The sequence below is a fragment of the Canis lupus genome, chromosome X (assembly GCF_048164855.1).
Source record: "Canis lupus baileyi chromosome X, mCanLup2.hap1, whole genome shotgun sequence".
NCBI classification, from domain to species: domain Eukaryota; kingdom Metazoa; phylum Chordata; class Mammalia; order Carnivora; family Canidae; genus Canis; species Canis lupus.
Genome location: NC_132876.1, coordinates 33,236,792 through 33,254,115, shown reverse-complemented (window position 1 = coordinate 33,254,115; position 17,324 = coordinate 33,236,792). Strand labels below are relative to the sequence as shown.

The following is a 17,324-nucleotide window of genomic DNA, read 5'->3' as shown; positions in this document are numbered from 1 at the left end:
ATATGGTCTAGCAGCAGAAATGAGATCTGTATAGACAACTCTAATATAAGACAGAAAGTAGTAGTTACCAAGAAAGTGGTGCTGTGTAATCTCAAGGAAGAGTGAGTTATTACTTTGGCTGGTTGGAGGGACCAGTGGCTGGGAATCTGGGAAGGCTTCCTGGAGGAGATGGTATTTGGGTGAGGCCTTAAAGGGGCAGGGTAGAGTTGGAGAATGCCATGATGGCAGGAAGGTAAATTCCAGGATAATGGAAGAATTTGTGCAGAGGCAGAGTACTGAGGGGTATCGACAGGGAACATGTGTGGTTCAATCCGACCAGAGCACAGGGTGCTGGGAGGGGAAGCCACGGGACGTCAGATTGAAAAGGAGACACCAGATCACGGAAAGCCTTGAACACCAGACCATGGATTTGATTGTATTCTGTGACCAATATGGAAATATTGAAGGGTTGTAAAGGCCGATAAGAGCTGTTCTGCAGGAAGTCTGTCAGACAGTGAGGTGATGACAGAGGGAGCTGGAGCAAGAAGGAAGGAAGAAAAATCAGTTAGGGGCTCCCTCAGAAGTCCAGGAGGAAAGGAGGCTACACGGCAGCAGGAGCAGGGGGACGGAGAAAAAGAGATTATAGAAGAAGAGTATAATTGGGTCTGGCAAATGGTTGGAAACTAGAGAGAGAGACTTCAAAGTTAGCACTGAGGCTTTGAAACTGGGAAGAAGGAATTTGCAAGTAGCAGAATCACAGGTGAGGACCATAGGTTTTGGACTGATGTTGAGTGTGAGTGATGCTCGCCAGGCAGCCAGACTGAAATAACTAGGAAGTTGCCCTTATGGATAGTGTGTTCTCTATGCCCTGTTCTCTAACTCCAAAGAATTTGCAGTTCGTTCAGGGTAGGGACCTCGAGGGTGGAGAAGAAATCTGGCAGGATGATAGGAACCCAAGACCGTGCATGTCCTAAAAGACAAATTACTATTTCCTTATTTAAATCTTAGACCAGGGACGCCTGGGTGGCTCAGTGGTTGAGCGTCTCTGCCTTTGGCTCAGGGTGTGATTCTGGAGTCCCGGGATCAAGTCCCACATCGAGCTCCCTGCATGGAGCCTGCTTCTCCCTCTGCCTATATCTCTGCCTCTCTCTGTATCTCTCGTGAATAAATAAATACAATCTTGAAAAAAAGAATAAATCCTAGACCAAACTAGGTAAAGGGCTCGGTGGAGCTTAAGAGGGTTATTCCGTGGGCCACTCATCACTTCTAACTGTCCATCCTTAAGTGGCTTCACGTTTCTGAGCCAGACGGTGTTTGCTTGCCATCATACCTTTCTGTCTTCCAAGTGCTCTATATGAGTTTTGACTGAGAGATACCCTTGGCCATGCTCTGATTTACTCACAGCACAAAAATGTTGCCTAAGCAAATCCATAGAGACAGAAAGTAGATTAGCAGTTGCCAGGGACTGGGGGAAATAGGGAGTGACTACTACTTTTCTTTTATAAGATTTTTTTAATTTGACAGAGAGACACACACAGAGAGACAGAGACAGAGACAGCACAAGCAAGGGGAGCAGCAAGCAGAGGGAGAGGGAGAAGCAGATTCCCCATTGATCAGGGAGCCTGATATGAGGCTCGATCCCAGGACCCTGGGATCATGACCCAAGCAGAAGGCAGATGCTCAACAGATTGAGCCACCGAGGCGCCCCTAGGGAGTGACTTCTAAGGGGTGTGGTGTTTGTTTTTTGGCGTGGTGGAAGAGTTTTGGAATTAGATAGTAGCAGTGGATGATGCCCAGCTTTGTGAATATGCTAAAAACCATCAAATTGTGCGCTTTAAATAGATGAAGCGTATGGTATCTGAATTATAGCTCAATAACAATGTCGACTGGGAAAAATATCACCCAAGAACAAGAAATAGACTTTCCTGTTTTCTGGGCTGGAAACCTTTGGTCGTTTGTCTAATTTTCAGTTAAGTACTTTGACAGAGTCCTTTAGAATGGTTCCTGTGCTCATGTTACTTTTCCTCTGCTCTTTATACAAGAAGAGCTCTGGGTAAAGCATTTCTGAAGTTGTACTAGTAAAGATGCCCTTCAGGCGTGTTTCAGAGTCTGAGAAAGCCATTTAGCTGACTTAGAGAAAGCAACATATTTGTCTTTAAGGAATTAAAGCATTTGCCAAATTAAACACGTGAATGAAAACATTCTAACCAGATTTGTGTTGACTTCTGTGTTCACAGTATAAACATACGCACACTCACGCAAAGAATTTTAAAGAATCTGAAGGCAGCGGCTCTAAAAAGTGCTCTCCAGCCAACACCCTCTCTCATATGCCAAAACTTGGTCCAGAGCAAGCTTTTTTACAGCTGAGTTCTAAACACTTGAAGCCCTGAGTAAGCTCCATAATGGAAATAATGATACTGCTCAACCTGAGGAACACAGATGGCTCTGGCTTTTTTAGCTAGAACATGATGAGTTTTTTAATAGAAACCCAAGAGGCTCTTTTGGGTAGAACTGTTAAGAAATACAGAGACCGGGAGGAAATCTCTCAGTGGATTCAAGTTTAAACACTATGCCCTGTCTGCATTCTGCTCCCCCACCTCTTCCTTCTGTAATCAGGAAAACTGCCCTGTTGAGCACCGCCTTGTATGAATATGGGCTGTAACCTTTACTCGTGACCTTAATTTTCCATAGTTCCTTGTCTTTGGGTTGCCAAAAGACAATTCAGAGCCTGCCAGTTGCTGGTTGAGATTATCCCAGACATGAGACTCCCATATTCTCACTAAGGATAAATGAGAGAGCCCTGAATCTTAAAAAAAAAAAAAATGTCCACCACAAATTATCCCCCGAAGGGTAAAGATAATGATACTGATGAACTTCTAAAATTTTGAAGTATTTTCCTCTATTATCTCTCTTCGGTTTCCCGATAACCATTTGATGGAGACACTACCTGTTTCTGGTCCCAATTTCTGGTCCAGGGAGTGGAGGGAAGAACTCATTCATGGCTAGGCTGGGATTAGGAAGCCATTCCAAGGCAGTGTTCCTTCCCCAGGATTCAGATGCCCCACATGTGCACTCCCATGTACAGATCCCCAGAAATATCACGACCCTGCCCTGCCCCCCAGCACTCTGAGATTTGCGTGGCTAATGGCATTTCTGATTTCATTTCTCATGAGTGATTATTGTCTTGGCAGTTGGCTTTGCCTGGGTTCCTTTGCTGAAGGACGGTAGGATCATTACCTTTGAGCAACAGTTGCCAGTGTCAGCCAATCTTCCCCCGGGCTACTTGAATCTGAATGATGCAGAATCCAGAAGGGTAAGAAAATAACTGCCTTTGCTGAAGTGATCATGATGAAATGCTTAAAAAGTACAGAATTCGGCCTTCTAGTGGGTAGCCCCACAAAGTCTGGTGTGAGGACTGGCCCCCAAGAAAAAGTAGTATGGAAAATAAGCCAGAGCAGTTTGACCAAGTTACCTCGGGTCTGTGGATTCTTTTTTTTTTTTTTTTAAACAGTTGACTTCTAAGGAATCCCTCCACCCAACATGGAGCTCAAATTCACAACCCCAAGACCGAGAGTCACATGCTCTTCTGACCGAGCCAGCCAGGCACCGCTCATGTCTGTTGATTCTTTTTTTTAAAAAAGATTTTATTGATTTATTCATGAGAGATAGAGAGAGGCAGAGACATAGGTAGAGGGAGAAGCAGGCTCCCTGCGGGGAGCCTGATGCAGGATTTGATCCCAGAACCCCAGGGTCATGGCCTGAGCCAAAGGCAGGTGTTCGATCACTGAGCCACCCAGGTGTTTTGTGTCTGTTGATCCTAATAACAATTTTAAGAGCTGGGGCTCAGATTCTGGGGCTTCAGATTCCTTTAAAAATGCATTTATTTAGTAATTCATTTTTATTGTAACATAAAAGTATCAGCCTGCAAAGGATAAGAAATTCAAAATGATTTAGGATCCATTTATTCTCAAGGCAGGTTATTATTTCCAATAATTCCCTATGGGTGAAACTAACATATTTGTTTTTTTGGGGAAAAAGTTGACATGTTTAAAGGTGTCATGTGCTACTCATCTATCCATAGCTATATTACAGAAACTCCTGTCTGTATTTTCCATTCACAGCAATCTAATGTGGATATTAAGTGGGTAGATGGTGCAAAGCCTTTGTTGAAGATTAAAAGCCACTTAGAGTCTACGATTTATACTCAAGTAAGTTGTATCACGTGAATTTTGTCAATTTTGATATTTGAATTATTTTTTTAAAGTTTATTTTTTAAAAATAAAAAATTCTTTTTTATTAAAAAAATAATTCTTTTTTAAAAAAATTTTATTAATTTATTCATGAGAGACATACAGAGAGAGGCTGAGACATAGGCAGAGGGAGAAGCAGGCTCCCTGTGGGGAGCCCAATACAGAACTCCATCCCAGGACCCCAGGATCATGCCCTGAGCCGAAAGCAGACGCTTACCACTGAGCGACTCAGGCGTTCCATAAAGCTTATTTTTTGAGTAATCTCCATACCCAGCATGGGGCTCGAACTCACAGCCCTGAGGTCAAAGTCGCATGCTCTTCTGACTGAGCCAGCTGGGCACCCCTGAATCTACTTGTTGTTTAGAATAGACTATATTTGATTCCTGCAGCCTTAGAGAAGTTGTGGCCTTAAAGACTTTCTCATTAGTAATAGCATCGTTCTTAATAGTAATAGCTCAAATTTTACAATCCCTTTCAAATCCCCAAATCCATTTATTCCCATTAATAGATTCAAGCCTCACAAAACTGAAAGGATTGTAGAGGCCCTTATCACCTCTTTGAAAAAATAAATTTTAGTTTCTGAGATTTACAGAAAAATAGGACAGTACAGAGAATTCCCATATACCCTGTGTCTAATTTCCCTGTTTTTTTTAAAAAGATTTTCTGTATTTATTTGAGAAAGAGCACAAGCAGGGGGCGGGGCAAAGGGAGAGGGAAAAGCAGGCTCCCTGCTAAGCAGGGAACCCGATGTTGGGCTCAATCCCAGGACTCTGGGATCATGACCTGAGCTGACAGCAGATGCTTAACCAACTGAGCCATCCAGGTGCCCCACCTGATTTCCCTGTTAGTAACCTCTTGCATTCATTAGTATGGCACACTTGTTACAATTAATGAACCAGTAGTGATACCTAATGACTAAGGCTTGTATTTACTCAGATTTCCTTTGTTTTTACCTATTAATGAGCTTTTTATGTTCCACAGTTCTCTCTAGGTTAGCATATTACATTTAGTCGTCACATCTTCGTAGGCTCCTCTTTGCTGAGTTCTTGGACAGTCGTTTTTTTTTTTTTTAAGATTTTATTTAGAGAGAGAGAGAGAGAGAGAGAGAGAAGCAGAGACATAGGCAGAGGGAGAAGTGGGCTCCATGCAGGGAGCCTGATGTGGGACTCAATCCCAGACCCTGGGATCATGCCCTGAGCCGAAGACGGGTGCTCAACCGCTGAGCCACCCAGGCGTCCCATACAATCTTTGTTTTTGATGACCTTGTCCATTTTCATGGGTAGGAATATTTTGTAGGATGCCCCTCTGTTGGAATTTGCCTGGTGTTTTTCTCATGGTTAGACTGGAGTTAAACCCAGAAATTTGAAGTCAATGGATCATGGATGACTAATACAGTTTACTCTTCACCTTATCATCCATGCAGTTAGAATCAGATGTCTGTTGGAAGGCTCAAGCACGTTTGAAAAATCACCAATGGAGAAGGCGAAGTCCACGTTCCTTGATGTGGCCTTAAAAGACCCTTCTTGGCTCACCTTGCCCACCTCACTATTTCATAGATGGAGAAACCAAAACTTGGTCGGGTTAGATGACTTACCCGTGGTCACACAGATAATAATTAGAGGAAGCAGGTCAAAATTCACATCTTATTATCCCAGTTCCTAGTAGAATACATGCTGTCCACAATGCCAGTATATGATTTGTAGATACTATATGGGACAGCTGGACACTTGTCAGCCAAGCGCCATGATAAATTGAACAAGCCTGAGACTTGTCTGGTCCCTTCCTGCTGCTACTTTTTCTTCATCTGTCAATCCAGACCTCTGTTCCTACTCACTTTATTAAAATGTAGAAGCAGTCCAACTTCAGAGGCTACACTCATCAAATAAAAGAATTAAAGAGTGAGTAGTTGCACCAGAATTGTGGCCTACCTGCTGTGCTTAGGTACATGCTCGCTTGGCATGGTTTTGCTGCTGTGTGTGGTGGTCAAGGGGACTAAGGGACATGGCCACTCATGTTGGTAGCTGTGGCTGCTGAGTCTGGGTGCTCGAAGACCCGGATAGGTAGGTTTGCAAGATGTGGGCAGAGGGGGGCACTAGAGAGCAGTGTCCAAGGGTAAGGAATCGAATTTCATGTGGCCAAGGACATCTGTTTTTCAGGATCTCCATGTGCACAAATTCTTCCATCATTGTCAGCTGATTCAGTCAGGCTCCAAAGAAGTTCCGGGGGATCTCATCAAATATTTAAAGGTAAATGAACAGCAGCTTTCTGTGAAAAGGTTTGTTTTTCGTGTCTTTCTTGTTGCCACCTTTTGATGAGGGTGGTGGGGGGGAGAATCAAACTAACCCCTTAAAATACTCTGGACTCTGTATCCTCAAGAGAATACTTTCTTTTATGTGCTCTTCTATCAAGTGCCTGTTAGGAGCAGACAGCAGAGCTACTACATTAGGAAGCAAATGTTATAGCTAGAATGTGTCGACATATTTTTGAAAATCTCGTGAAAATGTTTCTTTAGTTCCATAAATTGATTTTTTCAGGTCTTTTCTCTTCCTGCGGCCTGCCCAGTAAAGGTGTTGTAGGGAAAAGGGGCAGGAGGAATGGATTCCCTTTTGCTTCAAATAAAATGACGATTCCTGTGTCTGGGTGGAAGATGATCAAAAGGATCGACTAAAGATAGAAAAACCTAGTTTTTATGTGTTGCATGGAAAGTCTTAAGAAACACCATATTTTATCAAATGTGTTGAGACCCAAGACTCCCACCTATTCCCTAACATGGTAGGACTGAACTACACATCATGGGACCCAGCTGACAGTGACTCTTTATTTTGGTTGTCCCTTTGGTAGGTCAGCCATGGCAAGTCTGAGGAATTTTTATTTCACATGAAATCTCTACAGGATTTCCCTTTGGACATATGTTACTACTTAATGATAGTCTCAGGAAACAAAAATGTCCCTTTCTTTCAGAGAGGTAGTATGAGATGAGATAATATGTATGGGTTCTGCAATCATTAACTGAGTTTGTGTCCTGGACTTGTCACTCATTAGCTCTGTGATTGACTTTGGCCAAGTTACTAAACTACTCCAGGCCTTTTTTTCTTCATCTGTCAAAGAGGGATAGCTAGTAATACCAATGTGAAGGGTGGCTTTGGGGCTTAAGTGAGTTAGGGCATCTACTGTGTAGTATAGTAATCACTCAGTCTACACTGATTTCTTGAGTGCTTTCTAAGGGCCAGGCATCATTCTAAGCATTTGGAATAGAAATGAAGAAAACAAACACTATCCCTATTGTCAAGGAGCTTATTACTTTCTTGAGGCAGATGGACAATAAGCAAATAAATGAACATATGAATATGTATATTCACCCAGGTGGTAATAAGTGCCACAAAGAAAACCCAAACATATCAAAGAGGAATAAAGAGTGGTAAGGGGTCCCTCTTCTTGATAAAAAAAGATGCCAGAAAAGATCTCTGGCAAAGTGATATTTGCCAGAGACCTAAAGGAAATGAGGGCATCAGCATGGTAGACTTCTGGGGGAGCTGGGAACAGCAAACGCAGACTGAGAAGCTAGCTTGGCATGCTCGATGGACAGCGGGAATTCCAGTGCGTGTGACTGGCACACGGAGTGAGACGACGTCGTATTGGAAAGGTAGCTAAGGAGCTAGTTGGGCGAGGCCTCATAAGCCATGATGACGAGTTTGAATTGTGCCTTCAGTGAAGTGGGAAGCCTTGCAGGGCTTTGAGCAGAGGAGCTACGTGATGGGATTTGGGTTTTGAAAGTCTCATTCTGCCTACCATATTGAGAAGATACTGTTGGAAGGGTAGAAGCAAGCGGACAGTTGATAAATGGTGGCTATTATTCTTAATTCTCATTAAGAAGTATAATAGTCCCCTAACATTCAAATCCTTTCCTTGGTTAACATCTAGAAAGCCCGATCTCTGTACGAATGCTTAGGCTGTTAAGATCTTTGGCTTTTCTTCCAGTGGGGAAGTTTTGTAAAAGTTTTAACAGAATGGAATGGAACAGAGCATCATTTTCAAATATACTGGTATTCTTAAAATGGAGAAAAAAAATGTACTCATTCGTATTTGTGTTCTTAAGGATGTGAAATTTGTGATATTTATGTGACCTTTGCTTGCCCTCTAGTGGCAGTAAGTGAAATGCCACTCGATTTCAGACCTACTAGCCCAGTTCTCTTAGGGACCCTTAGCACTGAAAGGGCATCTTGAGAGGTTTTTTTTTACACGTAAAATGAATGAAGCTCAAGTAGAGGGGATTTGCTTGTGGTCACTCACCTGGTTAGTAGCAGAGCCAAACCTGTGACAGGTGTCTCTTGACTCCTGGTCCTGTGTTCTTTCTACCAAATCTTGCTATCTGTTGTCCCTGTAAATGACATCATTTCACCAATTCACTTACCTTTTCCTTGCTGGGCTTTTATGCATGTACTATTTTCCCAGATGCTGTGAGGCTTGCAGAGGAGAATAACTCAGGGTCATTGCCCATGGGGATCTTAAGACCAGTCGGAGAGACAGGACATATAGAAGTGGAATATAAGTGAGCAGTACCAATGAGAGTCCAAAGCAATATGTGATAGATAGCAGATGCACAATACAGGTTATAGTGCTAAGGGTTCAGGGAACTGAGGGATCCCTGAGACTAGTGGCCTCCGATCTTTTATCTTATGCTTTGGTTCCTTAGTTGGGGTAGTGAGGGTAGAAATGAGTAATTTGAGATCAAGATGAATGCCACGAAGAAAATAGAACGGATTAATGGGATCCAACATGACAGGAGTATGTTCTAGATGGAGTTGTCAGGGAAGGCTGTCTGAGGAGATGATGGATCAAGCTAAAAAAAAAAAAATCGATGAGAGGAAGACGAGCGTAGGTGCTAAAGCTGTGGCAAAGGAGAACAGAATATTGCAGCGGGTGGAAACACCTTGTGATGGCATTTAAAGGACAGGAAAAAAGAAAAGACAGTATAGCTGGAAGGCAGTGAGCACCTTGGGCGAGGGGTGGGAAGTGGCATGAGATGAGCTTGCAGAGAGAGGTGGGATACATGTAGGCACAGGAATCCCTGGACAGCCTTTTGTTTGTGATGGTTTGGTTTGTTTGTAATAAGAGGGAAAAAAAAAGAACCCTTTTGCTGTTGCATTGAGAGTGAATCCTGAGGAGCAACACTAGATCAGTTTTGCACTGAATGCCCAGCTCTCCCTTCTACCTGATATTATCCCACTTTACCTTTTACCTGCCTCCTCTCTGAAGCCTTAGTGGACACTCCCTGCCCACGGGAAGACTCAGTTGCTTTTTCCTTCATGCATTTTGTACATACCACTCCTGGGCTGTTGACCATTTGTATTGTAGATTTAGTTCCAGGTCATTCACCCCACAGACTCTGAACCACTTGATGGGAGGAAATGGGGTATTTTTTATATGCTTGGGCCTTGGAAGTTCATTAGGTATGCCTTGGTCAAATGAGTGGCTTCACCGAAGAAGGGGTTTCAACTAGACTTGGAGGGGTGGCTAGGATGTGACTAAAAACTGAGCAAATGCACAAAGGTGGGAATGCATAGCTTCTACTCCCAGAGCAGTCAAGGCACCAGTTGGACCTTGTGAAGAATGATGAGTGTTGAGGCTAGAAATCTAGGTTTGGTCCTAAGTAATCTCGGATCCTAGATAAGAGCTTCTCAACCTTGCGCTGTTGACATTTTGGACGGGTTAATTCTTTGTTGTAAGTGGCTATCTAGTACATGGTAAGGTGTTTAGCAGAAGCCCTGGCCTCTGTCCTCTACAAGTCAGTAGCACCCCTAGTTGTGACAACTCAAAATGCTCCAGACATTGTAGGATGTCCCATTGCATGGGAGGGGGCGGAGGGCAAAGCCAGCCCTGGTTGAGAGCCAATGCCCTGGGTAATGGGGAGGCATCACGGACATTTTGGCAGAAGTTGGTGTGATGGGACCCTATTGGAGGATGATGAATATGGAGATGAGAGGTGGATGTATGGGGAGTAAAGGGAACCTGTGTGGAGACCTTACCAGGAAATGATTAGACTGTTTTGGTTATAGGTTAAGAGTGGTTATGGCAGTAAGGCTAGAAGAGAAGGGGACAAAAGGAAGGAAAAGCTGGAAGGATAGACCATGGGTTCCTTGAGCTTGATCTCTTGCTTTCCATCTGGTTGAAGAGAATCTGCCTGAAGGAAGATCTTAGAGGTCAGTGCTGAGATGCTTCACATATAGATGATAGCGTCCTGAGAAGGGATGGTGAGGGTAAGGATAGAGAGACAGAGCAGAAGTAAGAGAAATAGTGAGTTCCTTGTGTACAGAATCCTGTCTTCTCCATCTCTGCATTTCCTATAGCACTGAACCTTGAACTGGTATAGTAGGTGCCCAGTGACATGGCTCATTTTCACCTTTTGGTTGGCTGGCTGATTAAATGATTGAGTGAATGCCTGAGTGAATGAAGGAAGGTGGGGAGAAGGAAAGGAAGAAGAAAGAAATGTTACAGACTTTACTGCTTGGATCATTTCTACGTATATACAGACACATTTCTTTTTTGTGCTGTTGACACGCCTATGGCTAGAGACAGGGCATTAGCACTTCGAAGAAATGTACTCTGGGGATGTCTGAATGCAGTGCTGCCTCAGATTTATACAGATGGTGCCTGTATAAAACCAATTATATAGAGAAGTGCACTTTATTGAATCCCACTTACTTTCTCAGCAGATTAACTGATGGTCTGCATTCTGTAGACACTGTATGCTAGGGGGCAGTCTCCGGAACCTCTAGACACATCTGCTTTCCCACTCCAGTGGAGTGTTGGTTTACCAGGAGTCAGTTGTCTTTATTCCCAAACCCCTTTATCCCAGTTATCCTCTTTATCTTCAGTAGATAAAATATTTAATATGAAACAAAATCTGAGTGCCAAAATAAAGATGTGGATAAAGTAATTAACAAGACAAAGTCCCCTGTCATAGGAAGCTCCCATCAAAGTGGGCTTCTATTCAAATGAATGTATTTCTCATTACTTAATTTTTTTGTTGTTTCACATTTGCAAGTTATATCATATTTATGTTTGTTTTCATAACTAATAATGACTTATTTTAGTGTTTGCATGCCATGGAGATCCAAGTCATGATACAGTTTCTACCTGTAATTCTTATGCAACTCTTCCGGGTTCTCACAAATATGACCCATGAAGATGACGTTCCTATCAACTGCACCATGTGAGTTTCGGTGTTATAATTACAAAGAAGCAAATTTTGTTTCTTTTTGCATTTCTTCATTTTAACTATAAATTTCTTTTCCAAATGAGAACCCAAAAGCCAGATTATCTAATATCCATTTTCTCTTGTTTCATGCTTCTCAGACTGGGGGACTTGTAGCCCCAGGGAGAGATGGTACCAGAAACCATAGGAGAAACTTAATGTGTTTTCCTCAACCAGGGGTTCTAAAACTTGGCTGCATGTTAGAATCACCTAGGGAGCCTTTAAAGAGGTCTGTGCCCAGACCATATTCATACCAATGAAACTGGGATATCTAGGGGTGAAACTGAGCATCAGTATTTTTTTTAAGTTTTCCAGGAGATTCCATAATGCAACGGAGCTTGAGAACCATTGCCCTAGACCAGTGTTGTCTGATAGAACTTTCTCCAGTCATGGAATTGTTCTATACTTGTGCTGTCCAATATGGTAGCCATTTGCCACATTTAGCTATCGAACACTTGAAATGTGGCCAGTGTAGCTGAGGAACTGAACTTTTAACTAGAGTTAATTTTAATTAAATAGCCACAAGTGCTGAGTGGCTCTCATGTTGGACAGAGTCATCCTGAGCCATGAATTTTTACTCAAAACAATGAGGGGAGTATTATTTTTATAGAAACAAACAGGGTATATTGTAGAGTAGAGGGCAAAATGCACTGATGTTTGCAATTAAAATTGGATACTTAAAAAAATTGAGAGCTCAATGCTGGATGTTTCTGGCTTTGCTGCTTCTGCTGTTGCCACAACCTCTCCCACTGGGCCTTAACCAATACCCCTGCAACTGTGTACTCATGCTCTGCTGTTGGGGATAGTCCGCTCAAAAACTGACAAAGCATTCCTCTAGCCTTGTGGTTCTCAAACGTGGCTCCTACCCCAGCAGCATCAGTATCACCTGGGAGCTGATGAAAAATGTTCATCATTTGAACTTCACCCCAGACGTCAGAAATCAGAAACTCAGGGAGAGGGGCCGAGCATTCTGTGCTCCAGGTGATTCCGATGCATGATGAAGTTTGAGAACCACTGCTAGTCTTGTATTGGAATTTTAGATTTATTGCCAACTGCAGGTCACGTCGTTATACCTGTCCTGTCTCTCTTCCTTTTGCCCATCTGTTGCCGTGCTTTTCATTTTATCTCTATATTTCCTTTCCTTTTACTCACTGGAGGGGATTTCAGTATTTACCCCACATAGTAGCTGTGACCATACTTGAAACGTGCGTGTGCAGAAATATAGATCAGAGAAGAGACACCTGGGCTGCCCAAACACCATACCCTTCTTTTGAACCAGGCAATGTTTTTGCAAGGCCCTGAGCACGTTAGATGCTGAAATCTTTGTCAGACCATCCTATTGTATCTTCTGTAGTCCTCTCACTTTTAACACTTCAGGTAGTGTGGGAGGTATTCTTAGGGTTAGACAAACAAACGGTGGAAATTCACGGTAGCCTGACATGCTGACTTTTGCGAATGTGTTTTCAGGGTTCTCTTACACATCGTTTCGAAGTGCCATGAAGAAGGCTTGGATAATTATTTAAGATCCTTCATCAAGGTTTGTGGAGTCAGCTTTCTTTGGGGGCGGTTTCTTTTACATGAGAATTTTGACTGATGGTTAATTTTCCTTCCTTTGTAGTATAGCTTCCGACCTGAAAAACCAAGTGCTCCTCAGACCCAGCTGATACATGAAACTCTGGCTACTACGATGATTGCAATATTGAAACAGTCTGCTGACTTTTTAGCAATAAACAAACTGCTAAAGGTAAGGGAACAGGACAAAATAGGAAACAAAAGCAGCCAGAGATGTTCTCGCTGGGTACCTTCCTATCTGGATTCTGGTCTTTTTGCCATTTGCTCCCTTTCTTCACACCTCCACTCAGGTATCCTTGTCCCTCATGCTGTCCACATAACTTTCTTCATTCTCTTCACCCATCCTGCCCACCCCCTGTTCTCAGTCAAATGTGTAATAGAAAGAATTGTGTGAAAGAAGGATGTGGATTAGAATCCATCCCATAATAGTTCTGTGACCTGGAGCCTGCTATTGACCAGCTCTGAGCGTCCTAATTCCTCATTTTTAAAATATAGGTAGAGTGTTGAACACATGGTTCTGGCACATAGACACTCCAGTGATGGCTCTCCTTTTTATCATGATCTTTACCATTTCTGTTAATGGTTGAATTTCAGTTTCAGGCAACTGAGGATATATCTGCTTGAGACTTTTCTCGATCCTTCAGATCTACTTGGGCAAACACCTGTGCTCCTTGGGCTGGCTTCAGGATTGTACCAAGGGCAGAGTTGGGTCCCCCACTGGCTGTAGACATGAGTAAGACTCATTGTCTGTAGAGAATTTAAAAGCAATCATTAAATAAACTAAAAGTTGGTTTGCTTTCAGCACCATGTGTAAGCAAATCAAAACAATGTCAGTGATAAAATCCTTCCCTCCCTGCCTACAACAGAGACAAACATTCCCACCACAGGCCCTTTGCACCTCAACAGCCAGCCCTGAGGTACAATATTACTTTTCTGGCGAGACAATTTGAAAGTATTTTGTGAAACTTCAGTAGTGAATTGTGATCACTTTAAAATGTTAGAGTTCAGAGATAAGATCCATATTGATTTGTCTAACTTTAGTAAGTTTTGGGATTTGGGTAACTATTCAAAATTGATTTTATTTGTTTGTTTGTTTATTTTAGTACTCATGGTTTTTCTTTGAAATTATTGCAAAGTCTATGGCCACCTACTTGTTGGAAGAGAATAAAATTAAGGTAAGTAGGCTTAAGAATGATATTTAACATAGGCAAAGAAGACTAATATTATTCACAGGTAGCAGTGACATGCAAATCCTCTTAACCTAAGGGCTCTTAGCCCTTAGCAATTTTTCAATTTTGCCTTAAAAAACAACATTGGATATGTTGCATAAATCTGAGGTCTGACAGTTCATACATTTTCAAAGTCCTCAGAGACTCATCCACATGCATTCTTTCCTATTAGTTATTTGCCATGTAAAGCGCATTTTCTTTGAAGCTTTCTCTTTATCCTGTAGCTTAAAAATGTCTATGTCAAAACATTCATTTGGAAGAACAAGCGCCAAATCAGAAATAACCTTTCTCCTAGAAAGGTCTAAGACATGTATAAAGTTAAAAACACCTTATGTTTTTTAGATATGTTTCTGGAATGTGGTTCATACATATAGTTGTATATTTACATTCTCTTAAAAGTACAAAGGAATTTTCTTAGTTATAGGAATTATAGAATTCAGATTGTGAAGTGAAAGATATTCACCTCATATTTAACTATTTTTTAAAAGATTTTATCCATTTATTTATTTATTTTTTTTTTTGAGAGAGTGAGAGTGAGAAAGCGAGAGAGAGCGTGAGTGGAGGGGAGATGCAGAGGGAGAGAGAGAAGCAGACACCCTGCTGAGCAGGGACACAGGGGCTATGACATGAGCTCAAGGCAGATGTTTAACTGACTGAGCCACCCAGGAGCCCCTCATATATACCATTTTTATCAGATGTTTCACAAAATGGGTTTGCCAAAACAGAGATGCATGGATATATTCTTTGTGTGTCAGGGGGAAAAAATGGAATGAAAATCTGGGGTGTGTCTACATCTCAGGAACATAATTCCAAAATTGGTCTGTTGATGATTTCAGTCTGTTGTATTTAGAGATCCAGAGAGGTCCTATAATAATCTGAAGTGTACATTGAACTAGCGATGTCATTTTTAAGTTGGGAGAAAAGTTATACTCCAGTTAAAAAAAGCACATTCATGTCTGGAATGTGTTTGAAAATAAAAACAGCAATTGATTTAGACCTTTTGCAATTCTGACTTTTTGCTATGCCTATTTAATTTAAGCTTCCCAGAGGCCAGAGATTTCCAGAGGCGTATCATCATGTCTTACATTCATTGCTTCTTGCAATAATTCCCCACGTGACTATTCGCTATGCCGAGATTCCCGATGAGTCCCGGAATGTCAATTATAGTTTGGCTAGCTTCCTGAAGGTGAGTTAAAGGCAGCCAGAACATGGTAAGGAATTATTCTTCACCAACATGGTCTTTAAAGCCAAAGAAAAAAATTGCCCACTTTCTAGAGACTCGGCTAGGTCTTGGTAAGCCTGCTGGTGAAACCTCTGACTGAATCGATCCATCAGTTAAACAGCCTAGTCTGATTTTTTTTTAGGCCCCCCACTGAAATGGCTAATTAATTAAATCAGAGGTCCCACACAGGGGGCGTAGCCAGAAAGCATGTTTTGCTTGTTTCACATGATGTGTTTTCAAATATGTTAATTTGAGTGCCTTTAGATGGGGCATGTACTTTCTGGGTTGCCACAGTCCCCACCACTCCTTAGTACCCCCCCCCCCACTCTATGTGTTTAAGTCACTTCTCTGACCCCTGCTGGCCTTTGAATTTGCAACTCTGGAACTGAAGCAGCCTGTGTGCTTACATAACCACGGCCTCCATGTTGTGAATCCATGTGAAGGAACATTGTTCATTTCGGTCCCGTGAGATGATTTTGTTTGAGAGAGACCAGAAGTTCCTATCTTGACAAGGAACTGCACGTTTATTGTCATTATGTTTTGTTACTATTTGTACGTAAGGGGCAATGCTAGAGTACAGTTGTTCTATAAAGTAGGTAACAGCAATACTTGATTTGTTGCAGAGAAGGGGTGTGGGTTCATAATGCACTTGGTCTTTTCCTGCTCCTTAACTACTGCGCCTCTTTTCCTGGTTCTCTATCATTTCTCAACCATATGTGAAGAATCTCATGGTCAAAAATTCATCCAAGCATTTTTAATGTCTCACGTACTCTTATCTTCTTATTCAAAATTCACAACGAGGTTTCAGAACTCCAGAGTATGACTTTCTGATAGAAAGCCTCTCTTGGCCAGAATTAAAATAACATCTTAACACTAGTACAGAAATGTGTGTTTGTGTATCAAAAACCAAACATCCACCTATCTTTTTAAAGTAAACTAAGGATGACACCGTTTGAAATGTAAACTCTCAGTTTCTTCCATGAAGCTGAAGCTTGAAGCTTATTACATATGGGGACTAGAATGTAGTTGATTTCAGAGCAGTGTTTACTTATTCAGGTCAACAAAAATTGGCCTGTCTTCTCTGGGAAGATTCAGAGGTGAGAAGCTATCTCTGAAATCCCATTTCTCATGCATATTCAAGATAGAATATGATTGACTGTTTTGCTGAAAGCAGAAACAAGATCCAGTAGGGAGACCAGAGCAGGAGAGATTATGAGCTGGAACTGTGAGTAGAGCCTAGAAGAGGAATTCCCCCATGATAAGAGTTGAGGGTGCCACAGGTAGCAGATCAGTGAGCAAAAAGAGGAGGAGACAGGTGCATTCAGAAGTTGAGGGATGGGGATCCCTGGGTGGCGCAGCGGTTTGGCGCCTGCCTTTGGCCCAGGGCGCTATCCTGGAGACCCGGGATCGAATCCCACGTCGGGCTCCCGGTGCATGGAGCCTGCTTCTCCCTCTGCCTGTGTCTCTGCCTCTCTCTCTCTCTCTCTGTGTGTGACTATCATAAATAAATTTAAAAAAAAAATTAAAAAAAAAAAAAAAGAAGTTGAGGGATGAAAGAGAGTCATTGTGCAGAGCATTTAGGATGTGTGGAGGTCGGGCCAGGAAGCCCATCTGGTGCCAGGTTATTGAAGGCCCTGAATGTCAGGCTAGGGAATTTTGATTTTGATCTGTATGCAATGGAGAAAGACCAGCGATTTTGGAGGATGTTTGCTGCTGGAATGATGGAAGAAGTGAGGACAGCAGAGTCAGGGTCACCAACTAGAACCTCAGTCCCATCTCCTTGTCTGCCTGGTAGAGTCCATTCATCTTTGAGGCTC

General features: G+C 42.3%; 1 protein-coding gene across 6 annotated transcripts in view; it reads left to right on the top strand.

Moving 5' to 3' along the window:
* The window catches only part of DOCK11 (dedicator of cytokinesis 11), a 191,351-nt gene that overhangs the window by 95,051 nt on the left and 78,976 nt on the right, over window positions 1-17,324 (top strand). For all 6 annotated transcript variants that reach the window (XR_012026524.1, XR_012026525.1, XM_072817119.1 and 3 more), the window contains exons 21-28: window positions 3,171-3,292; window positions 4,101-4,187; window positions 6,386-6,475; window positions 11,324-11,442; window positions 12,952-13,021; window positions 13,103-13,228; window positions 14,160-14,231; window positions 15,325-15,471. Coding sequence is in view for 4 of the 6 variants with exons in the window: in XM_072817119.1 (XP_072673220.1) it covers window positions 3,171-3,292; window positions 4,101-4,187; window positions 6,386-6,475; window positions 11,324-11,442; window positions 12,952-13,021; window positions 13,103-13,228; window positions 14,160-14,231; window positions 15,325-15,471 (833 nt within the window). In the remaining 2 variants the exon portion in view is untranslated. The remainder of the gene's footprint in view (window positions 1-3,170; window positions 3,293-4,100; window positions 4,188-6,385; window positions 6,476-11,323; window positions 11,443-12,951; window positions 13,022-13,102; window positions 13,229-14,159; window positions 14,232-15,324; window positions 15,472-17,324) is intronic.